Source organism: Oncorhynchus keta, chromosome 21 (genome assembly GCF_023373465.1).
Source record: "Oncorhynchus keta strain PuntledgeMale-10-30-2019 chromosome 21, Oket_V2, whole genome shotgun sequence".
NCBI lineage: Eukaryota > Metazoa > Chordata > Actinopteri > Salmoniformes > Salmonidae > Oncorhynchus > Oncorhynchus keta.
The window spans coordinates 36674105-36693696 of NC_068441.1; the positions used below are offsets into that span (position 1 = coordinate 36674105).

The 19592-nt window shown below is 43.8% G+C and overlaps 1 protein-coding gene across 4 annotated transcripts in view; it reads left to right on the plus strand.

Moving 5' to 3' along the window:
- Positions 1 to 233: 233 nt before the first annotated feature.
- LOC118378426 (F-box only protein 42-like) overlaps positions 234 to 19592 on the plus strand; it is a 34414-nt gene continuing 15055 nt past the window's right edge. Inside the window, exons 1-4 of one of the 4 annotated variants that reach the window (XM_035765403.2) lie at positions 234 to 504; positions 1075 to 1356; positions 13698 to 13814; positions 17760 to 17894. In XM_035765403.2, coding sequence (XP_035621296.1) covers positions 1086 to 1356; positions 13698 to 13814; positions 17760 to 17894 — 523 coding nt within the window. In that variant the 5' untranslated portion in view covers positions 234 to 504; positions 1075 to 1085. Of the gene's footprint in view, positions 505 to 1051; positions 1357 to 13697; positions 13815 to 17759; positions 17895 to 19592 lie in introns of all 4 variants that reach the window. The other 3 variants (XM_035765405.2, XM_035765402.2, XM_035765404.2) reach the window with 3 other exon arrangements.

The window sequence follows — 19592 nt, forward strand, 5'->3', positions numbered from 1 at the left end:
TACGTGTAGGTGGAGGCGAAGTGACTATGAAGTATAAACAAACAGTGAGTAGCAGCAGTGTACAAAAGGGAGGGTGATGTAGATGATCAAATTTGTATCAATGCAATAATATAAAATGTGGGTCATTTCTTGATTTGATAGTAATTTGATTCAATATGTTGTGTTTGTTTGTCATGGTACAGTATTTTAGTCCAATAGACCTAGCAATACCGATTATTACCAATCCACTTCCTTTCTCGAGTTCTTGACCATGACGATTTACGTGCGCGCTCCCGCGCTGCAGATGATGCTGCCACTGATGAAGATGGCGAATGCTTGGAGTATGGCGATTTACTGCAGAAGCTGATAAAGGGAATGAGAAGAGAATTCACAAGATTGAAAACCAACTAAAGAATAGGTGCAGAATTACGGTGAATATCAAAGCTGTTGGAGTTATGATTGGAAGGGAAATATGGCCCCTGAAAACCTGAAAGAAATAGAGAAGAAACCAAACAAACCACTAACGTTAGTAGTTTCTTACTGCATCCTAGCTGGCTAACTTAACGCGTTAGCTAGCTACTTTAGCTATACCCACTAGCTAGCAAGCTATATCTAACGTTATATTCCACAGATACACTGGTATTTTTCATTACAGTTTTCCACGGATTGTTAGCTAAATATAAATTATTTGACACAGTGTTAACTAATTTGATGCGCTACCATAGATGGAAATTCTAATTAGTGAGGGCGGGCCAGAAGGGATGCGTTCATCGGTGGATGTTAATGCTACTAGTAGGTAGTTAACGGTATTGTGCCAATTAGCTAACCACTTTCCTTAGTTATCCAGCTAGCTAGCTACATGAATTAAGCAGGTTGCTAGTTCGCTTTAGTTTAGGACACACCATCGGGAGTCTGTGTATTGGTTCCAACCAATACACATACTCCCTGTCCCAAAGCTAGCAAGCTAAATTAGCTACTGTATGTCTATCCCCACCCTGTTGTAATTTCCCCAAACTACCATGAAGCACATGTCACGTGATGGAATTGTTTGTCTTTGGGCCCACCTTTTTAGTGTCATCTCCCATCTATGTCCAGGCACAGAAAGAATGTCCCGCTCTTCAGACAGTGATGATGGGTACTTTGTTGCCATGGATACAGAGGAAGATGTATCAGGGCCTGTTGGAATGGCACAAGGGGGAGATCTGAAATTGGGGACCAGCAGAGGAGAGGGGAACGTAGAAGGCTGCAATGAGGGTGAGGGGACAATGGTGGAGCTGCCGGAGGAAGTCCTAGAATACATCCTGTCCTTCCTCTCACCATACCAGGAGCACAAGACCGCTGCACTGGTGTGTAAACAGTGGTATCGCCTCATTAAAGGTATGTCTCTCTACTGATGACATAACAACCTCCACCACCATTCTAAACCCAAATAGTAGTGCTGTGCAAATAACCCAAATAAAAATGTTTTGGTTATTAAACTAATTGACCAACGTTGGTTCAAATCAAATTTTATGTGCCGAATACAACAGGTATTCAACCTTATATTGAAATTCTTACTTACAAGCCCCTAACCAACAATGGCGTTTTAAAAAATCCGGATAAGAATAAGAAATAAAAGTAACAAGTAATTAAAGAGCAGCAGTAAAATAACAATAGCGAGACTATATACAGGGGGGTACTGGTACAGAGTCAATGTGCGGAGGCACTGGTCAGGTTAGTTGAGGTAATATGTACATGTAGGTAGAGTTATTAAAGTGACTCTGCATAGATAATAACAGAGAGTAGCAGCAGTGTTCCAGAGGAGGGGAGCAATGTAAATAGTCTGGGTAGCCATTTGATTAGCTGTTCAGGTGTCTTATGGCTTGGGGGTAGAAGCTCTTTCGAAGCCTCTTGGACCTAGATTTGGCGCTCCGGCACTGCTTGCCATGCAGTAGCAGAGAGAACAGTCTATGACCAGGGTGGCTGGAGTCTTTGACACTTTTTTGGGCCTTCCTCTTACACCGCCTGGTATAGAGGTCCTGGATAGCAGGAAGCTTGGCCCCAGTGATGTACTGGGCCGTTTGTACTACCTCATACCTTCTGTAGTGCCTTGCAGTCGGAGGCCGAGCAGTTGCCATACCAGGCAGTGATGAAACCAGTGGTGCAGCTGTAGAACCTTTTGAGGATCTGAAGACCCATGCCAAATCTTTTCAGTCTCCTGAGGGGGAATAGGTTTTGTCGTGCCCTCTTCACAACTGTCTTGGTGTGCTTGGACCGTGTTAGTTTGTTGGTGAAGTGGACACCAAGGAACTTGAAGGTCTAATCCTGAACCACTGCAGCCCCGTCGATGAGAAATGGGGGTGTGCTCGGTCCTCTTTTTCCTGTAGTCTACAATCATCTCATTTGTCTTGATCACGTTGAGGGAGAGGTTGTTGTCCTGGCACCCCACAGCCTATAGGGAGGAGGTCAGAGACCTGGCCATCTCGTTGTTGTCGGTGATCAGGCCTACCGCTGTTGTCATCGGCAAACTTAATGATGGTATTGGAGTCTTGCCTGGCAGTGCAGTCCTGAGTGAACAGGGAGTACAGGAGGGGACTGAGCATGCACCCCTGAGGGGCCCCTGTGTTGAGGATCAGCGTGGCGGATGTTGTTACCTACCCTCACCACCTGGGGGTGGCCCTTCAGGAAGTCCGGGATCCAGTTGCAGAGGGAGGTGTTTAGTCCCAGGGTCCTTAGCTTTTTGATGAGCTTTGAGGGCACTATTGTGTTGAACGCTGAGCTGTAGTCAATGAACAGCATTCTCACATAGGTGTTCCTTTTGTCCATGTGGGAAAGGACAGTGTGGAGTATAATAGAGATTGCATCATCTGTGGATCTGTTGGGGCGGTATGCAAATTGGATTGGATCTAGGGTTTCTGGGATAATGGTGTTGATGTGACAAGTCTTTCAAAGCACTTCTTGGCTACAGATGTGAGTGCTACGGGTCTGTAGTCATTTAGGCAGGTTACCTTAGTGTTCTTGGGCACAGGCACTATGGTGGTCTGCTTCTAACATGTTGGTATTACAGACTCGGTCAGGGAGAGGTTGAAAATGTCAGTGAAAGCACTTGCCAGTTTGTCAGCGCATGCTCGCAGTACACGTCCTGGTAATCCGTCTGGCCCCGCGGCCTTGTGAATGTTGACCTGTTTAAAGGTCTTACTCACATTGACTGTGGAGAGCATGATCAAACAGTTTTCCGGAACAGCTGTTGCTCTCATGCATGTTTCAGTGTTATTTGCCTCAAAGTGAGCATTGAAGTAGTTTAGCTTGTCTGGTAGACTCGTATCACTGGGCAGTTCTCGGCTGTGCTTCCTTTTGTAGTCTGTAATGGTTTGCAAGCCCTGCCACATCCAACGAGCGTCAGAGCCGGTGTAGTACGATTCGATCTTAGTCCTGTATTGATGCTTTACCTGTTTGATGGTCGTCAGAGGGCATAGCGGGATTTCTTATAGCTTTCGGGTTAGAGTCCCGCTCCTTGAAAATGGCAGCTGTAGCCTTTAGCTCATTGCGTATGTAGCCTGTAATCCATGGCTTCTGGTTGGGGTATGTACGTACGGTCACTGTGGGGACGACGTCAACGATACACTTATTGATGAAGCCAGTGACTGATGTGGTGTACTCCTCAATGCCATCGGAGGAATCCCGGAACGTATTCCAGTCTTGGCGGGAATGGGAACATGCTGCCGTTTCCATCGATCTAGAGCATCCCAAACATGCTCAATGGGTGACATGCAGGCCATGGAAGAATTGGGACATTTTCAGCTTCCAGGAATTGTGTACAGATCCTTGGAACATGGGGCTGTGCATTATCACGCTGAAACATAAGGTGATGGCTGCAGATGAATGGCACAACAATGGGCCTCAGGATCTCTTCACGGTATCTCTGCATTCTTATTGCCATCGACAAAATACAATTGTGTTCATTGTCCGTATCTTATGCCTGTGTAACAGTATAGCTTCCGTCCTTCTCCTCGCCCCTACCTGGACTCATACCAGGGACCCTCTGCACACATCTACAACTGCCTCACACGAAGCATCGTTACCCATCACAACACAAAAGCCCAGGCCCTTGCAGAGCAAGTGGAACAACTACTTCAAGGTCTTAGAGCGAGTGATGTCACCGATTGAAACGCTATTAGCGCGCACCCCGCTAGCTCGCTAGCCATTTCACATCAGTTACACCTGCCCATACCATAACCCGACCGGCACCATGGGGCACTCTGTTCACAACGTTGACATTAGCAAACCGTTCGCCCACATGACGCTATATCTGTGGTTGAGTGGTTGGTTGGATGCACTGTTCTCTAAAGCGACGCTGGAAGCAGTTTATGGTAGGGAAATTAACATAAAATGTTCTGTTAACAGCTCTGGTGGACATTCCTGCAGTTAACATGCCAATTGCACACTCCCCCAAAATTTCAGACATCTGTGGCATTGTGTTGTGTGACAACTGCACATTTTAGTGGCCTTTTTGTCCCCAGCACAAGGTGCACCAGTTTAATGATCATGATCACTTTACATATTGAGTTTTATATTTTTGTTCAGTGTATGTGGGATGCTGGACTGAAAGGAGCTGTAGTTTTCATTAAGCAAATATTTAACCTAGTTCAGCACAGAAACGTGGCAATGAAATACAATGACCATAATCCATTGCGCTTGTTTTTTCTGGCTCAGACAGAGATGGATACACTTATGACTGCTACATTAGGTTAGATATTTTGTTGTTACAAAGTGGGATTAAAATTGATTGTCATTTATTTTGTCAACGATCTACAGAAAATACTATTTCAAAGTGGAGGAAAAATTATAATATTTGTAAAAATGAATACTATCTTCATTAGAATTAGTATTCAACCCCCTGAGTCAATACATGTTATAATCACATTTGGAGGTGATTACAGCTATGAGTCTTTTGGGTAAATCTAAGAGCTTTTCACACCTGGATTGTGCATGATTTGCCTGTTATTTTTAAAAATTCTCTAAGCTCTGTCAAATTGGTTGTTGATCATTGCTAGACAATGATTTTAAGGTCTTGCCATAGATTTTGAAGCAGATTTATGTCAAAGCTGTAATTAGGCCACTCACCGTCTTCTTGGTAAGCAACTCCTGTGTAGATTTGGCCTTGTCTTAGGTTATTGTCTTTCTGAAAGCTGAATTCAGATTTCAACAGAAACCTGACTGAGATGCAAAGGAAATTCAAGAAAAGTGGGTACAAAAATTGTCAGACCAATACTGGCGTTGAGAGAAAAAAAGAGACATTGTCTTTGAAAGAGATCAGACTGCAATAGCATTGAATAGTCCCCGCGATATGCAATAGCATTGAATAGTCCCCGCGATATGCAATAGCATTGAATAGTCCCCGCGATATGCAATAGCATTGAATAGTCCCTGCGATATGCAACTGTTCAGGGAAGTCAGGAACCAATACACGCAGTCAGCCAGGAAAGCAATGATGTTGCTCTTGCTGCGTGCGATTCCCTGATCCACCTCTACGCAGACGACACCATTCTGTATACTTCTGGCTCTTCCTTGGACACTGTGCTATCTAACCTCCAAACGCGCTTCAATGCCATACAACACTCCTTCCGTGGCCTCCAACTGCTCTTAAACGCTAGTAAAACCAAATGCATGCTTTTCAACCGTTCGCTGCCTGCACCCGCACGCCCGACTAGCATCACCACCCTGGATGGTTCCGACCTAGAATATGTGGACATCTATAAGTACCTAGGTGTCTGGTTAGACTGTAAACTCTCCTTCCAGACTCAGATCAAACATCTCCAATCTAAAATCAAATCTAGAGTCTGCTTTTTATTCCGCAACAAAGCCTCCTTCACTGACGCCGCCAAACTTACCCTAGTAAAACTGACTATCCTACCGATCCTTAACTTCGGCGATGTCATCTACAAAATAGATTCCAATACTCTACTCAGAAAACTGGATGCAGTTTATCACAGTGCCATCCATTTTGTTACTAAAGCACCTTATACCATCCACCACTGCGACTTGTATGCTCTAGTCGGCTGGCCCTCGCTACATATTCGTCGCCAGACCCACTGGCTCCAGGTCATCTACAAGTCCATGCTAGGTAAAGCTCCGCCTTATCTCAGTTCACTGGTCACGATGGCAACACCCATCCGTAGCACGCGCTCCAGCAGGTGTATCTCACTGGTCATCCCTAAAGCCAACACCTAATTTGGCCGCCTTTCGTTCTAGTTCTCTGCTGCCTGTGACTGGAACTAATTGCAAAAATCGCTGAAGTTGGAGACTTATCTCCCTCACCAACTTTAAACATCTGCTATCTGAGCACCTAACTGATCGCTGCAGCTGTACATAGTCCATTGGTAAATGGCCCACCCAATTTACCTACCTCATCCCCATACTGTTTTTATTTATTTACTTTTCTGCTCTTTTGCATACCAGTATCTCTACCTGCACATGACCATCTGATCTTTTATCACTCCATTGTTAATCTGCAAAATTGTAATTATTCACCTACCTCCTCATGCCTTTTGCACACAATGTATATACTTTAAAAAAAATGTTCTACTGTGTTATTGACTTGTTTATTGTTTACTCCATGTGTAACTCTGTGCTGTTGTCTGTTCACACTGCTATGCTTTATCTTGGCCAGGTCACAGTTGTAAATGAGAACTTGTTCTCAATTAGCCTACCTGGTTAAATAAAGGTGAAATAAAAAATACAATAAAAATCGTCTCGCAAAAAGCGTTCTTCCGTTCTTACTATGCGCTATTCAAAGTACTCTGGACAAATTAAGAGAATCTCACAGACATTGGCAGATTCTAAGATCCGATGACAGTATTGGTAATGTATTCTCCTGGAGCAGAAATCTGAGATCAAGTGGTAGACTCTGTGATTTACCACCCCATAATACCCCCGCATGACATCTCCTTGTGCCCCTTCCGGATTACATCTCCTTGTGCCCCTTCCGGATGTAATGGCTGCACTCAATGCAATGGAACTTACAAATGTAGATCATTAAAACACCCCCAAACAGGGAAACCGATCAAGCAAAGGTGTTGTCACGTGCTCAATTAAGGTAGTTATTTATCTTAAATGATGTGGGCAAAACAAAGTGCGAACTAAAAGTAAGAATCTCTGAGCATCGTAGCACCATAAGGTGCAAAAACTCGACGTATCCAGTTGCGGCACACATTTTGGAAACAAACTACTCTATTTTGTCCCTTCGCTATATTGGCATCGAACACGGCACCCTCCTTAGGAGAGGGGGTGACCTTGACTATTCATTGTTAAAACAAGAGTCCATCTGAATCTTTAATTTAAAAATCCTTGCTTCCTTCAGTTTCAACGGAAAGTTTGATCTGAAGCCATTCTTGTGATTGTGTTTTTGCTATCCATTGTAAATGTTTGTTGGTCAATGTGGCAACTCTGATCGTATGTAATCCATTCATGCTTTATTATATGTTCTATTCATATCTGAAAATTGACCAATGAAATCAAGCCACAGCCGGCCATGATTATACACCCATGTGTGTCCTTTCAAACTCTATATAAACTGGTGACGCGCAGTGTTTGTCATTATTCCCTGATGAAAGCAGCTTGGCTGTCGAAACGTTATTAAATTATTGCATTTGAGCTCCTAGTGTAGTGTGCGACTCTTATATATGCCATTTAGCAGACGCTTTTATCCAAAGCAACTTACAGACATGTGTGCATACATTCTACGTATGGGTGGTCCCGGGAATCGAACCCACTACCCTGGCGTTACAAGCGCCATGCTCTACCAACTGTGCTACAGAAGGACCACATCCAGACTCTTCTTTTTCAAGTGTTCTACTCTGCTAGCCAGCACCTCGCCTAACCTGGTGTGCATTTCTTCTGTCTCTGGAAAGCAGGCTGAATCAGGTTTTCCTCTAGGATTTTGCATGTGCTTAGCTCCATTTATTTTTTATCCTGAAAAACTCCCCAGTCCTTAACGATTACAAGCATACCCATAACCAGGGCTTGCGACTAACTTTTTTCATCACCATTCCGAAGTGCAATTTCAACTAATCCAAACTGAACTTGAACCGTCCCAAAATGGAAATACTTATTTTATTTTTTGATATGCGACCATGGGTCAAGGTCATTTACAGTGCTTTTAAAGTAATTTGTGTATTTCTGAGACGTCTATATTACATAAACTTAATTTGTTCATGAAAACAGACACATCATTACATTATTAAATTCATTATTACATTATTCATTTTTCATTACATTACATAGTTCAAACTCAAATATTGAAAAACAACCTAGCTTTTGAACAAAACAGTGTAAATAACCAAGGAACACAAAGACAAAGTCTTCAATAGACTTCAGTTTCAAGTTAAACAGACTTTTATGCCTGTGCGCAACGCTTCTAAAAATGAATATGTAACGCCGCTCTTCACGCGCGCACACTCAGACCCCAGCCAGGCAGTGTTGCACACAAGGCAGAAATACTTTGCACATTTTACAGTGTGCATTTGGTTCAGCTCAGGGAGATATAACCATATTCTGTAGAATACTATAGTAGCTAGCCTATAGACAATGCAAATGCCGCAGCAACTCCTGGCACACGAAACCTCAGTTCCGGGCCGCTGGGCCGCAGACAGGCTGGGAGAGAGTCAAATGTGCATTTTAATAGGTCTATTTGCCCAACATTGGAATGATATTCTAATATTCTACATCTCCCGAGTCCGTATGGGAGTTGCAGCAATAGGACAAGACTGTAACTACCAATTTGGATATCATAAAATTGGGGAGAAAAGGGGTTAAAAGATTTACCAGCATTTCTTCTACTGTCCAAAGTCAGTAAGGCACAATCCTATTGTTGCATCTTCAGATATTCTAAGTTTCTACTATTATGCTGTATATGTCGCAATATAAAAACCTCTCCCGTACTAGCATTTTTGAACATTCACACTTATGGCCGAGACGAGTAAACCCATTGCTGTGCTTGTAATGTTAATTATTCATAGTTTATCAACTCTTAAGCTAAATGTTGTGATCTGTTTCATCAGCCTAGTCTTTGTTTTTATTAATTTTATTTTACTTTTTACCTTGAGGCAAGTCCGTTAAGAATTTTTTTTTATTTTCAATGACGGGACAGCCTAGGAACAGTGGGTTAACTGCCTTGTTCAGGGGCAGAACAACCGATTTTTACCTTGTCAGCTCGGGGATTAGATCTTGCAACCTTTCGGTTACAAGTCCAATGCTCTAACCACTTGGCTACCTGCCGCCCCAGTTGTGTTTAAACATTTTAGTAATGAACCACTGTTTTGTGCATTTTATATTTTTCTGGTCCATCGTCCCACAACTGTCTGTTTTGAACGATCCCAGACATATTTTTATTGTACCCGGGACGCCCTTAATCCTGAGCCACCACTATGCTTGAAAATATGGAGAGTGTTACTCAGTATTGTGTTGTATTGGATTAGCCCCAAACATAACAGTTTGTGTTTAGGACAACAAGTGTATTGCTTTGCCACACTTTTTGCAGTATTACTTATTGCATTTTTATTTTTTAATTTAACATTTATTTATTTGGTTAATTCGGTTAAGAACACATTCTTATTTACAATAATAGCCTACCGGGGAACAGTGGGTTCACTGCCTTGTTCAGGGGCAGAACACCAGATTTTTCCCTTGTCAGCTCGGGGATTCAATCCAGCAACCTTTCGGTTACTGGCCCAACACTCTAACCACTAGGCTACCTGCAAACAGGACGCATATTGACATATTTTGTATTCTGTTCAGGCTTCCTTCTCACGCTCAACTAGGTTAGTATTGTGGAGTAACTACAATGTTTTTGATCAGTACTCAGTTTTTTCCAATCACAGCCATTGCACTATAACTGTTTTAAATTCACCATTGGCCTTATGGTGAAATTCCTGAGGGGTTTTCTTCCTCTCCAGCAACTGAGTTAGGAAAGACACCTATATCTTTGTACTGGCTGGGTGTATTGATACACCATCCAAAATGTAATTAATAACTTCACCATGCTCAAAGGCATGTTAAATGTCTCTTTTTTTTTTTACCCATCTACCAATACTGTAGCTATCCTTCTTTGCGAGGCATTGGGAAATCTCCCTGGTGGTTGAATCTGTGTTTGGGGTCATTCAAAAATCATGATAAACACTATTTTTGCAAACAGTGAGTCCATGCAATTTATGTGACTTGTTAAGAAAATGTTTACGCCTGAACGTATATAGGCTTGCGGTAACAAAGGGGTTGAATACTTATTGACTCAAGACATTTCAGCTTTTCATTTTTTATTAATTTGTTTTTTAAAAATCAACCAAAAGAATTCCACTAACATTATGGAGTGTGTGTGTGAAGGCCAGTAACAAATAAAAAAATATATTTAATCCATTTTAAATTCCATCTAACAAAGTGGAGAAAGTAAACAGGTGTAAACACTTTCTGAAGGCTCTGTACACACAGACCACATAGACTGCATGAGAGAGGAATGTACACCACAACGGTGATAGAGGGATAGAGACAGTTCGTGAAAGTATTTCTTATCTACTTTGGAGAACTAGTCAGCTCTGCAGCATACTTAGGCAGGCTAAGCTAGTTAAATATGATGACTAATGACAGTACAGTATGGAGAACACACAGAGATAACGTTGTCTGGCTGGCTGGCTGCTACTGCCTGAGCAGAGATAACATTGTCTGGCTGGCTGCTACTGCCTGAGCAGAGATAACATTGTCTGGCTGGCTGCTACTGCCTGAGCAGAGATAACATTGTCTGGCTGGCTGCTACTGCCTGAGCAGAGATAACATTGTCTGGCTGGCTGCTACTGCCTGAGCAGAGATAACATTGTCTGGCTGGCTGCTACTGCCTGAGCAGAGATAACATTGTCTGGCTGGCTGCTACTGCCTGAGCAGAGATAACATTGTCTGGCTGGCTGCTACTGCCTGAGCAGAGATAACATTGTCTGGCTGGCTGCTACTGCCTGAGCAGAGATAACATTGTCTGGCTGGCTGCTACTGCCTGAGCAGAGATAACATTGTGCCTGATAACATTGTCTGGCTGGCTGCTACTGCCTGAGCAGAGATAACAACATTGTCATTGGCTGGCTGCTACTGCCTGAGCAGAGATAACATTGTCTGGCTGGCTGCTACTGCCTGATTGTCTGGCTGGCTGCTACTGCCTGAGCATGATAACATTGTTGTCTGGCTGGCTGCTACTGCCTGAGCAGAGATAACATTGTCTGGCTGGATGAGCAGAGATAACATTGTCTGGCTGGCTGCTACTGCCTGAGCAGAGATAACATTGTCTGGCTGGCTGCTACTGCCTGAGCAGAGATGACGTTGTCTGGCTGGCTGCTACTGCCTGAGCAGAGATGACGTTGTCTGGCTGGCTGCTACTGCCTGAGCAGAGATGACGTTGTCTGGCTGGCTGCTACTGCCTGAGCAGAGATGACGTTGTCTGGCTGGCTGGCTGGCTGCTACTGCCTGAGCAGAGATGACGTTGTCTGGCTGGCTGGCTGGCTGCTACTGCCTGAGCAGAGATGACGTTGTCTGGCTGGCTGGCTGGCTGCTACTGCCTGAGCAGAGATGACGTTGTCTGGCTGGCTGGCTGGCTGCTACTGCCTGAGCAGATGACGTTGTCTGGCTGGCTGGCGCTGCTACTGCCTTGATCTGGCTGGCTGGCTGCTACTGCCTGAGCAGAGATGACGTTGTCTGGCTGGCTGGCCTGAGCAGAGATGCTGCTACTGCCTGATGACTACTGGCTGCTACTGCCTGAGCAGAGATGACGCTGCTGCCTGAGCAGAGATGGCTGGCTGGCTGCTACTGCCTGAGCAGAGATGACGTTGGCTGGCTGGCTGCTACTGCCTGAGCAGAGATGACGTTGGCTGGCTGGCTGCTACTGCCTGAGCAGAGATGACGTTGGCTGGCTGGCTGGCAGAGATACTGCTGGCTGAGCTGGCTGAGCAGAGATGACGCTGGCTGGCTGGCTGCTACTGCCTGAGCAGAGATGACGCTACTGCCTGAGCAGAGATGGCTGGCTGGCTGGCTGCTACTGCCTGAGCAGAGATGACGTTGGCTGGCTGGCTGCTACTGCCTGAGCAGAGATGACGCTGGCTGGCTGGCTGGCTGGCTGGCTGCTACTGCCTGAGCAGAGATGACGTCTGGCTGGCTGGCTGGCTGGCTGCTACTGCCTGAGCAGAGATGACGTTGGCTGGCTGGCTGCTACTGCCTGAGCAGAGATGACGTTGGCTGGCTGGCTGCTACTGCCTGAGCAGAGATGACGTTGGCTGGCTGGCTGCTACTGCCTGAGCAGAGATGACGTTGGCTGGCTGGCTGCTACTGCCTGAGCAGAGATGACGTTGGCTGGTCTGGCTGGCTGGCTGGCTGCTACTGCCTGAGCAGAGATGACGTTGTCTGGCTGGCTGGCTGGCTGGCTGCTACTGCCTGAGCAGAGATGACGTTGCTCTGGCTGGCTGGCTGGCTGGCTGCTACTGCCTGAGCAGAGATGACGTTGTCTGGCTGGCTGGCTGGCTGGCTGCTACTGCCTGAGCAGAGATGACGTTGTCTGGCTGGCTGGCTGGCTGGCTGCTACTGCCTGAGCAGAGATGACGTTGTCTGGCTGGCTGGCTGGCTGGCTGCTACTGCCTGAGCAGAGATGACGTTGTCTGGCTGGCTGGCTGGCTGGCTGCTACTGCCTGAGCAGAGATGACGTTGTCTGGCTGGCTGGCTGGCTGGCTGCTACTGCCTGAGCAGAGATGACGTTGTCTGGCTGGCTGGCTGGCTGGCTGCTACTGCCTGAGCAGAGATGACGTCTGGCTTGTGGCTGCTACTGCCTGGCTGGCTGGCTGGCTGCTACTGCCTGAGCAGAGATGACGTTGTCTGGCTGGCTGGCTGGCTGCTACTGCCTGAGCAGAGATGACGTTGTCTGGCTGGCTGGCTGGCTGGCTGCTACTGCCTGAGCAGAGATGACGCTGGCTGGCTGGCTGCTACTGCCTGAGCAGAGATGACGTTGTCTGGCTGGCTGGCTGGCTGCTACTGCCTGAGCAGAGATGACGTTGTCTGGCTGGCTGGCTGGCTGCTACTGCCTGAGCAGAGATGACGTTGTCTGGCTGGCTGCCTGAGCAGAGATGACGTTGTCTGGCTGGCTGCTACTGCCTGAGCAGAGATGAGATAATGACTTTAAGGAATTAAAAATATTAGTCATCAAATAATATACACAACTTAAATATTTTATTATTTCATAGTCATTTCGTTTTTTTCAATTCATATCTACCCAATGTGGACCTGACGGATACAATATAATATTTCCAATGTTTTGGCAATTGAATGTTTACAATTTTTTGGCTTATTTAATAATTAATTTAATGTCAAATAAATACATAGTGAAATCAAAAACGTGATTATTTTGTAATAATTGAACTGAAACCGAACATTACCAAAAAGGCAACAACATGCCATTATGCTGCATTTTGAGACCCCCAAGTGGAAACTCAAACTACCACTCAGCTGTTTGACTGAAGTGGTTTCTTTTTCACAATGGGTCAAGTAACGTTTATTGCATTTTCAGATCGGACACCGAGTCAACCATGACAAGAAGTGACTTGTTATTTCAGAAACAGTTAAGATAATGACGTGTTACTTATTATGTTGCTTTTATTGTGGCTGTGACTCACATAAAACCATAATAGTCACTCACCTCATCTCCAATCTCTTTCTCCCCCCAGGTGTTGCATATCAGTGTTACCATGGTTTTCTGCGGGCCGTCCAGGAGGGCAATATTCAGTGGGAGAGTCGTACATACCCATATCCTGGAACACCCATCACGCAACGCTTCTCACACAGTCAGTATACAACATATACCACCGCTTTGTTGAATTGAGTTGATTGGCCATGGTATAAGCTGGATAATCAACTCCAGGCTGTGTAGTCCTAAGTATTATCTTTAAAAAAGTAATGACTTACACAATTTAAATTGGAAGTATTAGGGATAGGGCATTGAAGGTGTAAGTCAGTTGAATAGCCCCATCTTGTTGCAGGGGTTGGATTTGAAAAGGTTATTTATGGGGGTCAGATATTTTCTACGTGGGATTACTCTTTCCTAAAACCGGTATAAAAAACCATGCACCAACACAATTCTAATCTTATGAAGCTCTTTAAATGTACAGTGCCTTGCGAAAGTATTCGGCCCCCTTGAACTTTGCGACCTTTGCGGCCACATTTCAGGCTTCAAACATAAAGATATAAAACTGTATTTTTTTGTGAAGAATCAACAACAAGTGGGACACAATCATGAAGTGGAACGACATTTATTGGATATTTCAAACTTTAACAAATCAAAAACTGAAAAATTGGGCGTGCAAAATTATTCAGCCCCTTTACTTTCAGTGCAGCAAACTCTCTCCAGAAGTTCAGTGAGGATCTCTTAATGATCCAATGTTGACCTAAATGACTAATGATGATAAATACAATCCACCTGTGTGAAATCAAGTCTCCGTATAAATGCACCTGCACTGTGATAGTCTCAGAGGTCTGTTAAAAGCGCAGAGAGCATCATGAAGAACAAGGAACACACCAGGCAGGTCCGAGATACTGTTGTGAAGAAGTTTAAAGCCGGATTTGGATACAAAAAGATTTCCCAAGCTTTAAACATCCCAAGGAGCACTGTGCAAGCGATAATATTGAAATGGAAGGAGTATCAGACCACTGCAAATCTACCAAGACCTGGCCGTCCCTCTAAACTTTCAGCTCATACAAGGAGAAGACTGATCAGAGATGCAGCCAAGAGGCCCATGAGCACTCTGGAGGAACTGCAGAGATCTACAGCTGATGTGGGAGACTCTGTCCATAGGACAACAATCAGTCGTATATTGCACAAATCTGGCCTTTATGGAAGAGTGGCAAGAAGAAAGCCATTTCTTAAAGATATCCATAAAAAGTGTTGTTTAAAGTTTGCCACAAGCCACCTGGGAGACACACCAAACATGTGGAAGAAGGTGCTCTGGTCAGATGAAACCAAAATTGAACTTTTTGGCAACAATGCAAAATGTTATGTTTGGTGTAAAAGAAACACAGCTCATCACCCTGAACACACCATCCCCACTGTCAAACATGGTGGTGGCAGCATCATGGTTTGGGCCTGCTTTTCTTCAGCAGGGACAGGGAAGATGGTTAAAATTGATGGGAAGACGATGGAGCCAAATACAGGACCATTCTGGAAGAGAACCTGATGGAGTCTGCAAAAGACCGGAGACTGGGACGGAGATTTGTCTTCCAACAAGACAATGATCCAAAACATAAAGCAAAATCTACAATGGAATGGTTAAAAAATAAACATATCCAGGTGTTAGAATGGCCAAGTCAAAGTCCAGACCTGAATCCAATCGAGAATCTGTGGAAAGAACTGAAAACTGCTGTTCACAAATGCTCTCCATCCAACCTCACTGAGCTCGAGCTGTTTTGCAAGGAGGAATGGGAAAAAATGTCAGTCTCTCGGTGTGCAAAACTGATAGAGAGATACCCCAAGCGACTTACAGCTGTAATCGCAGCAAAGGGTGGCGCTACAAAGTATTAACTTAAGGGGGCTGAATAATTTTGCACGCCCAATTTTTCAGTTTTTGATTTGTTAAAAAAGTTTGAAATATCCAATAAATGTTGTTCCACTTCATGATTGTGTCCCACTTGTTGTTGATTCTTCACAAAAAAATACAGTTTTATATCTTTATGTTTGAAGCCTGAAATGTGGCAAAGGGTCGCAAAATTCAAGGGGTCCGAATACTTTCGCAAGGCACTGTAATGTTGCTAAAAGATCATTTTAAGTGCTTTAAGATTAGCCTAATTCAGTGCATCTAATTGTTTAATTACATACATAGCTTCATCTTTAGTTTTTATTTACACATAGGAAACCTTTGTGCATGGCATCTCAGTTGACTAGTATCATATTCTGTTTTATTTTCTATTTCTTTATCATTTTGTTATTATTTTTTTTACACAAGGTTTCTATGCATGGGATATCTGTTGACTAGCTTTTGCGGAGAAGTCTCTCTCCCCCACATCAGTAGAGAACGTGGGGGAGAGATTTGGTCATGTGTGCAATAAGCATAGAACACTATTTTATATAAGGAATTGGCAACTCGTTCTCATTCTGAGAAATAAGATTTCAACATCTGAACAAAGTGGACAGGCTAGCATGCTGTTCAAACAGTTGGAGACAGAAGGGAGTGCTCATAACAATTTAACTGTTCAACCTTGTTAGCTAGGAAATAGATCCAAGTTGGCTAACTTGAAATATAAAGATTTGCTGGCTACTCACTAGCACGTGAGATTGTTTTGAGACCTTGTGTTCATTTTCTATGTCTGCTACAAGAAGTTAGTCATTATTAGTGAATGTGCATTATTTGTTTTTCTTTTTACATTTGTATCAAAAAGGGCATTTTCATAGACATACTTGGATGCCAGATCAGTGATTATTGCAAAAAAAGCAGGTTAAACTATTTTGATAAAATAATTTAATTAGTGGGGCTTATACACTGAGTGTACAACACATTAAGAACACCTTCCTTTTCCCCTCAGAACAGCCTCAATTTGTCGGGGCATGGACTCGATAAGGTGTCGAAAGCGTTCCACAGGGATGTCAAGTTGGCTGGATGTCCTTTAGGTGGTGGCACATTATTGATACACACGGGAAACTGTTGAGGTTGAAAAACCCAGCAGTGTTGCACTACCATACCTGTTCAAAGGCACACTTCAATCTTTTGTCTTGTCCATTCACCCGCTGAATGGCACATGTTTTGTACACTCTGTGTATTTAGCCTAATTTCACATGCATGGAATTAATTTGATTATTGCTGACTCTTTGAAATGCATTGTATTTGACCTTTATTTGTACATCAAAGATTATTTAGAGAAAACATTTAAGAAATCGATGTATATCGTGAATCAACCATAAGCTTGAAAAAATCCAGATGATTTTCAGGCCATATTGCCCAGCTCTAACTGATGGTGACTGAATATAGTTGCGCGGTGTAGCGAAATAGAGCCTTTTGTTTGGGCTCAATTCAGAGGAGAAAATGTAGTTTGAAAATATGTCTGTTTTTCAATCATGTCAATAACTGTTTTATCCCTCCTCTGTAGTCTCAAAGTAAGTCCATTCAGTTGATTGAAGATCACTGAAAAACATCTGATACGAACTCATCAAGCATTTTCGTTAGATATGTGTTAGCTTTCTTGTGTTGGAGAAAAGCAACTATGTCCTCCCTAATCTCACAGGCTGTTCTCTTGAGAGTATTATTACCCTTTCTTAGCAACCGAACGTCATTATGTAAAAGTGGATCAGGATGCTCAGCAGACTACGAAGCAAGCAATGTTGAAGTCTAGATGTTGATCGGATAACATTCATGATCGCCGAAACTGAGTCCATGGTCTTTTTCGCTCACAGCTGAGTTAAGTACAAAGCATGCTGTGGTGTATTAGGCAGTGTAGTGATCTCCTCTGCGGTGAAAGAGCCGACAGGCGGGCAGACCGTTGTACCCCTGTTTGCAGCTCTAATTGGCTGTTACAGGTATGTTTGGTGATATTGATTGACAGCAATTAAGGGGTGGGACTACAAGAATACAGATTCTCCCAATATTGAACGAATGCTCCTTTTGGCCCTAAACACTGGATTTTTAAATGAATGTTCATAATTGATCAAAAGGCTATTCTAAATTGATAAACAGGCAGGATCTGGCCCACGGACGCCAGTTAAATAGCCCTGGTTATGACTCAAACCATGTATGTGTGTGTTGCAGGTGCATGCTACTACGACTCCAACCAGTCCATGTATGTGTTTGGGGGCTGTACTCAAAGTAGCTGCAACGCTGCCTTCAATGACCTGTGGAGACTTGACCTCAACAGCAAGGAGTGGATCCGCCCTTTAGCCTCGGGTAAGAAATCAGCCTTTTCCCCCTGTTTTTTAACCTTTATTTAACTAGGCAAGTCAGTTTAGAACAAATTCTTATTTTCAATGACGGCCTAGGAACAGTGGGTTAACTGCCTGTTCAGGGGCAGAACGACAGATTTGTACCTTGTCAGCTCGGGGATTCGAACTTGCAACCTTTAAGTTACATGGGGTGGATACTGCCTACTTGTAACAAGGAAAGTGAAAATAACGTTCCTTGATGGTTCGTGTGCTTTACACATGGCGGTAAAAAATAAAAAATGTTTTCTGTTTTAGTCATTTTTTTAGTCTGCTTGCAGATGTAATTTGTCATGCTTAAATCGACTTCCAAACTTTTGTATGCATGACAGAAGTATGTACAGTGCATTTGGAAATTATTCAGACCCCCTTTTCCACATTTTGTTCCATTACAACCTTGTTCTAAAATGGATTAAATAAATAAAAAATCCTCATCGATCTACACACTACCCCACAGTGACAAATGCCAAAACAGGTTTTTAGAAATGTTTGCAAATTTATAATAAGTAAAAACAGATACCTTTACATAAATATTCAGACCCTTTGCTATGAGCTGTATCCAACATCCTTGAGATGTTTCTACAACTTGATTGTCCACCTGTGGTAAATTCAATTGATTGGACATGTCTATTTTAGGTCCCACAGTTGACAGTGCATGTCAGAGCAAAAACCAAGGCATGAAGTCGAAGGAATTGTCCGTAGAGCGCCGAGACAGGATTGTGCCGAGGCACAGATCTGGGGAAGGATACTAAAACATTTCTGCAGCATTGAAGGTCCCCAAGAACACAGTGGCCAAGAACCACCCGATTTGTCACTCTTGACAGAGCTCCAGAGTTCCTCTGTGGAGATGGGAGAACCTTCCAGAAGGACAAACTTTTCTGCAGCACTCCACCAACCAGGCCTTTATGGTAGAGTAGGCCAGACGGAAGCCACTCTTCAGTAAAAGACACATGACAGCCCGCTTGGAGTTTGCCAAAAGGACTCTCAGCCCATGTGAAACCAGATTCTCTGGTCTGATGAATCCAAGATTGAACTATTTGGCCTGAATGCCAAGCGTCACATCTGGAGGAAACCTGGCACCATCCCTACATTGAAGCATGATGGTGGCAGCATCATGCTGTGGGGATGTCTTCAGCGGCAGGGACTGGGAAACTAGTCGGGCTCGAGGGAAAGGTGAACGGAGCAAAGTACAGAGATCCTTGATGAAACCCTGCTCCAGAGCGACGGTTCACTTTCTAACTGCACACAGCCAAGACAACGCAGAAGTGGCTTTGGGACAAGTGTCTGAATGTCCTTGAGTAGCCCAGCCAAAGCCCGGACTTGAAACCAATCTAACATCTCTAGAGAGACCTGAAAATAGCTGTGCAGCGATGCTTCCCATCCAACCTGACAGAGCTTGAGAGGATCGGCAAAGAAGAATGGGATAATCTCCCCAAATACAGGTCTGTCTAGCTTGTAGCGTCATACCTAAGAAGACTGGAGACTGTAATCGCTGCCAAAGGTGTTTCAAAAAAGTACTGAGTTTAGAGTCTGAATACTTTTCATTTCGAATACATTTGCAAAAATTTCGAAAAACCTGTTTTTGCTTTGTCATTATGGGCTATTGTGTGTAGATGAGGGGGGAAAAACAATTAAATAAATTTTAGAATAAGGCTGTAATGTAACA